The sequence below is a fragment of the Schistocerca cancellata genome, chromosome 3 (genome assembly GCF_023864275.1).
Source record: "Schistocerca cancellata isolate TAMUIC-IGC-003103 chromosome 3, iqSchCanc2.1, whole genome shotgun sequence".
In the NCBI taxonomy this organism is placed as follows: domain Eukaryota; kingdom Metazoa; phylum Arthropoda; class Insecta; order Orthoptera; family Acrididae; genus Schistocerca; species Schistocerca cancellata.
In genome coordinates, this window is record NC_064628.1 from 133,355,906 (window position 1) to 133,368,165 (window position 12,260).

Below are 12,260 nucleotides of genomic sequence, written 5' to 3' on the forward strand. Positions count from 1 at the left end.
ACACTTTGCAGCACATGAGTAACACTCAGCATATGGTCAGAGGAACTTTCATTCATCAGCACCATCTTCCATGGCACTGATACATTTCCAGACACATGTATATAGGATCTTTTTTCCTCCATTTCCAGTCAGAAATCTGTCCCTGCAGGTTTTGTTGACATTCACCCAATATACAAATTAAAAAGATTTTGCATACTTACAAATAAAATGAAACTTACTTCATGAGATGTCTCCGAGCATCAAGTGCTAGGAATGCAGAGAAAATATTCTATAACATTGCTTTCTTAGATTAATAACGCACATACACTGTGGAAATAAATTTATCTTAGTGGGATAATGAAAAGTTAGTCTAAGCATTCAGTCTCCTACTTCAAAAATTAAGTCTTATATGTGTGACTTCATAATGCACTTGTCTAGCATTGAGGTGTTGCTTTTTCTGCAAGAAAAAAGCTTCAGTTTGATCTTTCAGTGACACTGAAGAATAATTATCTACTTCCTGATAATGTACAATACCACTTTGTTGTCACGTTGTGAGAAGCTATTCTAAACACTTACAAAAGCCCCAAGAGACAGTTCTGTGAATCAGTCTTGAAAAAACACAACTGGAGTGAGTGTAGTTTGTGGGTATATTCCTTTTTTTAAAATTAACAAATTTACTGATGTCTTACAGTTAGTCTCCTCTGTAACTGAGTGGTCAGTATGGTTGACTTCCATCTGGAGGACTCAGGTTCGTTTCCCGGTATTGTCAGGATTTTTTCCTTGGTGGGAGGACAGCAAGATGGTGTACTCAATCTTGTGATTCCAGTTGAGGGGCTAATTTACTGAGTGGTAGCTGCTCCACTTTGAACAGCTGGGAGAGGGTGTTTTGAAACCCCACCCCCAAAACCACATCCATTGAAGGCATTTGCAGGGGCTGACACAGCAACTGGTTGGTGCTGATGTGCCTGTGGACAAAGCCTACATTACATTTACAGTTGTCTGTAACAGACATAATTTGAGGGCAAATGAAATTATGTGATGGCAGAAGAGTAGTTGTAGCTCAACACAAGAGGACACGTAGCAGGGGAAGGGCAGGCCACTGCATTATTGCTTGGCTCATGGAATCCCTCCCAAAAGGCCTTAGCATCAAATTTCCCATCTCTGGTCGCCACCCTTCCTGCCCCAATGACCAATATCTGTCAGATTCTACCAATCCAGCCTTCACCACTATAGTCCTGCAAAACCATATTGGTCAGGCCCAAAACTCCTTGCAATACCTTCTCTCCATCTGTAAAATTCTCCTGCTATGAAATCCCAATTTCCTGGATTCCATAACATACATTGAAGCTCTTGCTGCCCAGGAACTAGAGCAACATGCACAATACCACCTCCAAAAACTCTCCAACCTGCTCACTTCCTACTCCTGCCTTTGACTACCATTGCTCACCACATCTACAGCAATCTCCAAACCTCTTCCACATCCCCTCATAGCTGATAAACCCTGTCTCACAGACCTACTACATTTACCCCACCTTCAAAAACTCCCTCCCACCACCACACAGAATCCAGAGCCGAAACAGACCTGAAACACAGTCATGAACCTTTCCTCCAAAAGCCTTAACCCTTTTCAAAGGACTCACTTTTTGCCCCACCCCCATTCAATAGTGCACAACTTGTTAAAGACCTCCTTTACTTCTCTCAGTCCCTACAACGAAACACTTTTTCGCCACCAACTCTACCAATCCAACTCAACCAAAGACCAATGTTAAACCTTGCGTGACATAGTTAACTCCTCCATCCAACTGTGATCCACCGCCACTGCCCCCAAATCACTCACTGTTAACTTTCCAGAGTTTCCTAACTTTGAACACTGCCTCACCATCATTTCCCAAATCCCTCGACATTTAAACTTACCTTACATCCACAGAAAGATCTGCAATCCACCCACCACTGTTGTTTTTAACAGCAAGGTTTACCTGGCAGAAGGACTCCGCACCAGCTATCAGATTCAACCACCTACAAACCCTGCCACAGTGACCCCATTTCAGAAATCCAGCAGGATCTCCAGTCTCTCCTCAAATCCTTAGCCCCATCCCAGAACCTCTCCCCAGAGTCCAGCTCTCTCCTTACCACTCCCCACACTCCTACATTCCAAATGCTCCCTGAAGTCCAAAAATCCAACCACCCAGAATGCCCCATTGCAGCCAGTTACTGTGCCCCCACTGAGAGAATCTCTGCTCTCATGGAGCAACTCCTTCAGCGTATTACCCAAAAACTACCCTCCTACATAAAAGATAACAACCACTTCCTTCATCAACTCTCCTCATTTCCTGTTCCTTTACCACACAGTGCCCTGCTTGTCACTATTGATGCCACCTCCCTTTACACTAACATCCCTAATGCCCATGGCTTCACTGCTATTGAACACACCTTCCCCAATGTCTGACAGATTCCAAATGAACCACCTCCTTCCTAGTCACTATGATTATCCTCACCCACAATTACTTCTCCTTTGAAGACATTACCTACAAACAAATCCAGGATACGGCTGTGGGCACCTGCATGGCACCATCCTATGCCAAGCTATTCATGGGCCACCTAAAGGAACCCTTCCAACACCCAGAATCCCAAACCTATCACCTGGTTCAGGTTCATAGATGACATCTTTATGATCTGGATCAAGGGTGTGGACACCATATCCACATTCCTCCAGAACCTCAACACCTTCTCCCCCATTTGCTTCACCTGGGCCTACTTAATCCATCAAGCCACCTTCCTCGATGTTGACCCCCACCTCGAAGATGGCTATATCAGTATCTCTGTCCATATCAAACCTACCAGCCACCAGCAATACTTCCTCTTTGACAGGTGCCACCCATTCCATACCAAGAAGTCCTTTCCATACAGCCTAGCCAACCATGGCTGTGTGTCTGTAGTGATGAGCAATCTCTTTTAAACTATATCAAAAGGCTACCTCAGGCCTTTACAGATCGTAGCTACCCTCCCAACCTTGTACAAAATCAGAGCTCCTGTGCTTTATCTCTTCAGTCACCCAACACCTCTCAAAGTCCCACCATCCACCCACAGAGGAGCACTCCCCTCATGACTCAGTACCACCTAGGACTGAAGCAACTGAATTACATTCTCTGTCAGGGTTTCCACTACCTCTCATCATACCCTGAAATAAAAAATGTCCTACCCACATCCTTCTCACCCCTCCCACAGTGGTATTCTGCTGCCCACAGAACCCAAACAATATCCTTGTCCATCCCTACACAACCTCTGCTTCCAACCCCTTGCCTCATGGCTCATATCCCTGTAACAGATATAGATGCAAGACCTGTCTCATACTTCCTCCCATCACCACCCACTCCAGTCCAGTCACTAATATCACCTACCCCATTAAAAGCTGGGATACCTGTGAAACCAGTCAAGTGATCTACAAGCTAAGCAGCAATCACTGTGTTGCATTCTACATGGGCATAACAACTAACAAGCTGTCTGTCTGCATGAATGGCCACTGACAAACTTCGGCCAAGAAACAACTGGGCCACCCTGTTGCTGAGCATGCTGCTCAACATGGTGTCCTTCATTTCAATGGCTGTTCCACAGCCTGTGCCATCTGGATTCTCCCACCAACACCAGCTTTTCTTAATTGCGCAGGTGGGAACTCTCTCTGCTGTATATCCTACATTCTCTTAACCCTCCTGAACTCAACCTTTGTTAGTCATTGTCCTTATCCATCTAGCTCCTGCCCTGTTGCCATTCGAGCACTACACAGCCCTCTATTCCACCGACACACCCAGTCTTTTTACTTCTCTCCTCTTCCACTAACCTGCTCCCCCCTCCCTACCCTCCATCTAACCTCCTGACTGCACTTAGCCGTCCTACTCTCCACCTCGTCCCTGCACGCTGTCAGCATCACTTTAGTATCCCCACCTGTACCACCGAGCGAGGTGGCGCAGTGGTTAGACACTGGACTCGCATTCGGAAGGACGACGGTTCAATCCCGCGTCCGGCCATCCTGATTTAGGTTTTCTGTGATTTCCCTAAATCGCTCCAGGCAAATGCCGGGATGGTTCCTCTGAAAGGGCACGGCCGACTTCCTTCCCCATCCTTCCCTAATCCGATGAGACCGATGACCACGCTGTCTGGTCTCCTTCCCCAAACCAACCAACCAACCAACCCACCTGTACCCTGCTATCCTTCCCCCTCCCTGCCCCAGCCTCCTCCTTACCCCCACCCAGCTGTTTCTCTCTCAATGCACTGCTGCTTGCAGTCTGGCTCTAGCTGCCATAGACTGTACTTGTGTGTGTGAGTTGTGTTTGCATGAGTATGTGTGAGTGTCTGTGTTTTGTATTTTTGAAAAAGGCCTGTTGGCCGAAAGCTAACTTTCCAACAGTCTTTTTGCTGTGCCTTTCTGTGACTCAGCATCTCCACTGCATGGTGAGTGGCAACCACCTTTTCATTATGAACTCTTCTTACATTTACTTTGGCCCCCAAAGACGTGGTAGAAGGTGATAGAGCATTTTTTGTCACTTCTCCTGCATTTGACATATAATGATTGCATAGAATTTATTGTTTAGACTACTTTTTCCATTACTAATTTTTTCAAAGCCAATTAATTGAAGGCCATGTGGAACATGAAACCTTTGACCAATGCCTCTGATATCCAGAACATTAACATTTGAAAAATGTTTTCTTTTATTTGAGAACTGTTTATTTGCAGTTATAATCTCCCTGTTCACACATAACCATGGTGATAAGTTGTACTGGTGTGGAATGTTTACATATATGACATTTGTCTGTCCCAGATAGAGCAAGTACTCCATTAGTTCTTGGAATGCTACTGATGTTTCATTCCTGTACACATCATTTGAGTCACCAGACGGTATAATGAAATCCTTCAACGACAAGTGGCTAATTCCCTCTGAATGAATATGTTTCCTTATGTGAGATAGAGATGCACCAGGTTTGATGAAACCTGCTGCCTTCACAGTTTCTGCACTTCAGTTACACAAGAAGTGATCTCATGCCTGTGACTGTCAGCGAGAATCACAAGCTCCATCAAGTGATTACAGTCCGAATCATGTTGGTGGATATTTTGAGGTGCAGGAACAGCACCATGTGGAATTTGAACATCACACTGAGGTTCACAAGTAGTAGTGCTTCTGACAAGAGCTTCTGGAACTTGCGGTATTTGCATATGTTCGGTATGATCTACAAAGGCACTGTCATCATTAAGCACTTTAAATTGTTTGTTAGTGGAATACTTGTGGACCTATTTATGATATCAATACACATATGACACTTCCACATATTTGTGAAGTTCTTGTTTTCTTTCAATGAGCAGTATACCTTAGCACATCGAAAGTGAAAGTTTGTCTCACAGTTTGCACATACATTACCACTCTTAGTGATTTTCCTGCAGTTTTCATAGATGCTGCCACATTTGTTTCCACAGGTCCTAGTAGGCCTCATAGTAACTAGTACTAGCTTGTTGTTTCTTTTATTTTCACATTTCCTGTTTTGCTTTTTGAGTTTGTCGCATTTATAATGCTTCTAAAAGCATGGCAATAATTTCGACTTTGCAGTCCTTCTTCTTTAATGTTTTGCCAAGACCATATTCATTTCATAGACTGATGTCCAAAATTAAAGCAACAAACTGATATTCCCCATTATTTATCTAATTCACTATAAAATCATACAAACTGTCAACCAAATTCCATACGATCATGTTTGCACGAAAATGGCATTCCGGCCAATGGACAACCGTGCCAATGATGATGTCAGGACACCTATGAAACGAGGTAGCGTTTGCTGGGTAACCCCACATCTACAACCACTGTGTACACAGTCACAGTATGGTGCAGTATGGCACAGATAAGATGTGTACCATATTCTCTGTGGTGGAGGGCCATAGAAAGAAAGGAAGTAGGAAAGTAACAAACTGGTTTGGTACGATGGCTTAATGTGAATCATTCTGTTGTTTCTGAGATGTGGCGACAGTTTGTAGAGGCTAAAACTGTATCCCAAACACCAGGGGAGGGCTGACCACATGTGACTTCAGAAGAGAAGACCGTTATTTGGCTTTAAGGATATGACATCACCATCTCAGTACTGCAGGGCAACTGCCATGTGAGCTCACAGCGTCCACTGGAAGTGTTGTATCAAGGCAGTGTGCAGAAGGCTTTGGCAGAGTGGCCTTTATTATTGGAGACATGCTGTTTGTCTACCTCTGATGCATCTTCACAGTAGGAAACGTCTAGAGTGGAGTCATCAACATGCCACCTGGGCGGTCAAACAGTGGGACAATATTGTTTTCAGAGATGAGTCCCAGTTTAGTTTGGAGAGTAATTCACAATAGATTCACATCTGGAGGGAATGTGGAGCATAATTTCGGGACCCAAATATTGGAGAAAGAGACCAAGATTAAGGAGGATCCCTAATTGTGTGGACAGGGATTATGTTTGCCACTCAAACCCCTCTTCATGAAGTTGTGTGGGTGAATCAGCAAGGTTTAATTGCTGTCAGGCATCATCAGGAGATCTTGAGACCTCATTTGCAGTTGTTGCAAAGTGCTGTGGGCCCAGGCTCATATTGATGGATGATAATGCTCAAAATCATAGAGCACAGGTGGTTGATGTTTTCTTGGAAACAGAAGATATTGCGTGCATGGCTTGGCCTGCACCCTCTTCCAATTTGAATCCCATAGAGAATGTCTAGGATGCACAAGGGAGGCAGCTTGCATCACATCAGCATCCACCAACCACTCTCCAAGACTGCTAGCAGCTCTGCAGGAAGAATGGGCATCACTACATCAGTATGAAACTGATGACATTATTCACAGCATGCCCCATTGTTGTCTGGCCTGATTGCTATCAGAGGTGGTCACATACCATACTGAGCACATTAACCAGTTGCCAGAATGTGTGTGCAAATCTGTTAAGTTGGAAAGAATTAAGAACATTTTTGTCTGTCTGCCATTATGCATGTTCAGTTGTTTGCATTCTGTATTTTTTTTATTTTTACATTTTTCTACTGTACTATCACCTGTTTATACTGTCGTGTGGCAAAATAAATGCTTCTTCTTCCTCAAATTTGACTTATCCTATATTCACTACACTATTTAAGCATGGAATGAATCCAGTGGATGAAATAAATGAAATGAAATGACACCTCCAAAGCTGAATTAACTGGTCAAAGTCATAAAAATGTATTGCAAACAAGACAACTTTTTATTATATTTTTAATTAATACTTTCTTGTGCATGAGTTTCTAGAATTAAATCACATGCTCTTAATTTTTGGGGGCTGTATTTTCAGTGTCTTATTCCTTTTTTTCCTCTGAAGTCATCAATACCAAAAATCACATAATTTTAGTGTAATTACAGTTATTTGATCTTAGTGTAACCAAAGTATGTGTTTAAATCCAAATAATTCACCAAAGACACTGTATTAAAATATATGACTCTCTTCTCTCTCTAACAGGTAATAGTTCACTTATCAACAGCATTCTGCCACTGTGAACAAGAGCTGCTAGAGGAAAAAATTTACCCACCACCTCATGATCCACATGATATCATGCATTTAGTCCAATGGCTGGATGAAAAATCTCTTGCTTCTATCACCCCAAAGTGAGTAGCACGAAAGTAAATACATCATTATCCAAAACTGACTGTCTTGTACAATTTCATTGTCCAGCTATTTGTAAAATACGGTGCTGTTGTGTCTCTTAAAGTTATTTGTACAAAACTTGTCACTGAAGATATTGAATTTTAAGTGGATGATGTCACCAGTGATACAAGATTTAGGAAAAGCCTTAGACCATTTTAAGGAGTATTGGAATTAGTCTTCCTTTTTCTTTCTTTTACGCATGGCTTGTCCCGCAGTTTTCGCAGGCTCAGCATTCCTACAATCGGATTTCGCATGGTTAATTTAAAAGTGTGGCTACATGCCTTGCTGCCACCACCCCATACCCCCGGGATGGAATCAGTGTACCCTAGCTGTCTGCATCTAGTGTAAACCGTAAAAGAGTGCGAACATGTTACATATGTCTGCGAATCGTGTAACGCAGGCGGGATGTGGAGAACAGCCTAATATTCACCTAGTGGGATGTGGAAAACCGCCTAAAAACCACATCCAGGCTGGCCGGCACACCAGCCCACATCATGAATCCACTGGGCGGATTCGATCCAGGACCAGTGCACCAACCCGAGTCCAGGAAGCAGCACATTAGCACTCTCAGCTAATCTTGTGGGTCTATGTATAGGAATCAGTGTTTTTAAATATTTTCAAACTATTTATGAGGCAGTACAATTATATGTTCTTGATAAGGTGAATTACCACAACTACAACATTTGAAATCCAGTCCTATAAATATAACAGGGTGTGTGTGGGTCCATTATTTCCTCCCAAACACCTAGATTGATTTCAACCAAATTTGGCACATGAACAGCACACTTCACGAATATCAGCTCCCATAGAAGTGGAGATATGGGAAAAAATGTTTTTTACAACATTTGATGTGCTGCCCTTCACAACAGGCGTTTCGTGCAGAGTAGTATCGGCCTGCTTCATTGACCTGCTTTGCTGTCACCCTATACATCAGGGGCAGGATATAGTTTTTCGGACCCCCACGTAAACTGCCCAATACAACAGGCATGTTGTGGGATTAGTATCAGCTCTGTTTTGCCGTCCTGTTTTGCCAGGTCTATACTTGTGACAGGTACAGCAGGAAGAAGGTTGACATGGATAGAGGAGGCCATGGGCAGAGAAAGAGGGGCAGAAGGGGTGATATAGTAGGCAGGCGGAAGGTGTAGAGAGGTAGTGGGCTGGTGGAAAAAAGAGAGGGGGGGGGGGGGAGGAGGAGGATATGGTGAGAGGCATGGGGAGAAAGATACATGGTCAGAGAGGGAGAGGCAGAGGAGATGGACAGATAGAAGTGGGAGGATGAAATGGACAGGGAGACAGGAGGAAGAAGAGATGGACACAGAGAGGAGTGAGGAAGGGTTCAACAGAGAGAGAGAGAGAGAGAGAGAGAGAGAGAGAGAGAGAGAGGGAGGGTCAGAAGGAGATGGACAAAGAAGAAAGAGGAGTGTGGGGGGGAAGGGGGGGGACTGGACGTAGAGAGGAGGAGGAAGAAATGGTCATAGTTAGGGGGAGGAGGAGATAGAAATTGATAAGGAGAGTATGAGTTAGTGAAGATGGACACAGAGAGGTGGGAAGGAAGAAATAGACAGAGAGACCATGGAAAGAGAGGTTGACAGAGAGATGGTGGTGGAGAAGATTGATCAACACTTGCTACACGCCTTACATGGAGCTTGGATATATATTCCATGGGAAAATACACTCCAGCAGTCAATACAGTGTTGGTAAAGCTTTAGACAATTTTCAACTTTGAAGTGCTGTACACTACATTTACAGAATGGAATAAATGAACGCTCCCCATCCTCTGCATTGAGAGATGTGGGAGAAAGAGGTGACAGCAGAGAGGGGGGAGGAGGTAATGGGTACACCATGTGTGTCAACATGTATGCAGGCAAAATAATGGAGAAAGGACTAGTCTGTATCTATTGTATACATTAGGTTGGGGCATAATTTCATAGTGTTTTTGTTTTGAATTTAGGTATTCCAGTTGCTATGGGTTTATATATAGATTGTAATTTTTTATTTGTAGTTTACTGTTGCTATTTGAATGCACATATTTTCATTTTGTCACTTGGGAATAGTGAGTAGGGCTGTGGATGCCATAAAATGGAGTGCCAAGTGGAGAAATCAGGAGATTTCTGATGTATTCTTCTGTTTGAGTTCAACAGAGGGATGACAGCAGCACAGGCAGCCAGAAATACATGTGCCATTTATGGGGATAATGCCGTTGGACAGAGTATGGCAAGAAAACATTTTCCCATTTTAAGGATGATGCTTTTGACATAAGTCACTCTCCAAGTTCAGAAAGTCCTTCAGGATTTAATGAAGGTAGTTTAAACACATTAATTGACAATGATTCATGTAATTATATTCAAGAGCTGGCAAATGTGATGGGCTGTGATCATTCATCATTGTCCAGCATTTGCATGCAGTGTGGAAAGTTCAAAAATTGGGTGCACGGGTACTGCATGGTCTAAACCAAAATCACAAAAATCAGCGGGTGGCCGTACGAGCCACTCTGCTTGTTCATCGTCAGTTGGCTTGTGAAAAACACAGACCATTCCTATCCTGTATTGTTACTGATGACAAGAAATGGTATCCTTATGCAAACGTAAGGAAAGTAAAGGAATTGCTGAGCTCGAACAATGCAGCCACTCTCCATACAAAGATGTGCACGAATACACAAAAGATAATTTATGCATACAGTGAAACAGCAATGATGTGTTGTACTATGAATTGCTTCCCCGAGGTGTAGCCATGAGTGCTAACATTGATTGTCAACAACTGAGATGTCTTGGAGATGCAATCCAAGAACACTGACCAGGAAGGACTGCATGAAGTGATGCTACTCCATGTAATGCCCGTCTGCATTCTGCTAGACTGACAAAAAATACTATACAGGAGCTAAGTTGGGAAGCTATTCTACACCCACCTTATTTGCCCGATCTTGTACCCTCAGATTTTTCACCTTTTCTGCTTTCTATCAAACAACCTTCAAGGAACTTCCTTTCTGAGTTAAAATGCACTCTGAACGTGGCTTGATGAGTATTGCAGTTGCAAAATGGAAAACTGGCCCCAGCTTTGGTAGACTGTTGTAAATAATGAATGAGACTATATCATTCATGACTAAAGTCTCTTTTATGTCTATCTGTAGTGTTCATTAAACTTGTGGAAAAAATGCTACAAACTTAAGCTTGTAAAGCAGAGTGTAGGTGCATATGTCTGAGATCTCCTTCAGACCCCTAGATCAGTTTCAACCAAATTTGGCATAGAAAATGCAGGCTCCACAAGCAATGCACTGTCAGGTGTATAAACTTCTAGATCCAGTGGAAGCACAGGTACAGGCAAAAACGTTTTTCTTCCAGCCCCTGGCGTTTAGGCTGTCCTGTGTGACAGGCATGTTGTATAGGAACAGTATTCTCCTGCCAAATTGACCTTTTATGCAAGACAAACCTACATATCAGCGTCAATAAATAGTTTTCCAGGTTCCCACTTGTAGGCTGCTCTGCGTGACAAGCACATTGTGTTGTAGTATTGGTCTGCTCTGCATGGCAGCCTGTACATCAGGGCCAAATAAATGGTTTTCAAGCCCCTGGTCTGTAGCCTGTCTTGTATGACAGGTATGTTGTGGGAGTAGCATCAGCCTGCTTTATTGAATTGTATTGCAGGGGCCCCACATGCCAACTAGCACAGCTGGTGACAGGTTGAGATGGATAGAGGAGGGGATGGACAGGGTGAGGGGGAGGAGGAAATGGACAGAGAGAGGGGAAGAGGGGGAGCTACATGAGGCAGGTTGAAGGTGTAGAGGGGTAGTTCACAGGTGCTAGATAAAGAGGTGGAATTTGGGAGAGGGGAGGAAGATATGGTCAGAGATAGGGGCTGGAGTAAATGGATGAAGGGAGGAAGAGGAGGAGGTGAAGAAACAGAGAGAGTGGAGAGGAGGAGATAGATGTGGGAGAATGAGGTGTACAGACTGGGGGGAAGAAGAGATGGGTGCAGAGAGAGAGAGAGAGAGAGAGAGAGAGAGAGAGAGAGAGGAGAAGGTGTGTTCAATATGTGTGCTGAACATGGGCAAAGCCTTGAGGAAATGGCTAAAATATATGTTATGTGTGTACATCCAGCATTTCCTTCCAAACTTCCAAACCACTGGATTGTTTTCAGCTGAATTAGGCACACATACTGCTTGCCCCTTGAGAATCAGCTTTGTGAGGGTTAGAAGCTTGCAGCGCCCATAGGATCAGAAATACAGGCAAAAACAGGTTTTTCAGCTCCTAATGTGTACACAAAGATGAGCAGTACAGTAGTACTAAGGATTGAAGAAATATGCTTGTAGCTCTCTAAGGCTGTAGATATTGCAATAAGAAATAGCTCAGTAGAGAGTTCAGTTAAAGAGAAATGGACATCTCTACAAAGGGAAATATAAAAGTTGAAAACAAAAAATCATAGATACAAAGAAGGTAACTGCGAAGAAACCATGCGTAACAGAAGAAATATTTCAGTTGGTATATCAAAGATGAAAGTACAAAAATGTTCACAGAAATTCAGAAATATAGAAATACAAGCCACTGAGGAATGAAATAAATAGGAGTGCAGGGAAGCTAAGACCAAATGGCTGCATGAAAAAATGTGAAA

At 43.3% G+C, this 12,260-nt stretch overlaps 1 protein-coding gene across 1 annotated transcript in view; it reads left to right on the plus strand.

The window, feature by feature from the left end:
- The window catches only part of LOC126176162 (putative fatty acyl-CoA reductase CG5065), a 184,522-nt gene that overhangs the window by 34,322 nt on the left and 137,940 nt on the right, over positions 1–12,260 (plus strand). The window contains exon 3 of the mRNA XM_049923303.1: positions 7,470–7,615. Within this exon, the coding sequence (XP_049779260.1) occupies positions 7,470–7,615 (146 nt within the window). The remainder of the gene's footprint in view (positions 1–7,469; positions 7,616–12,260) is intronic.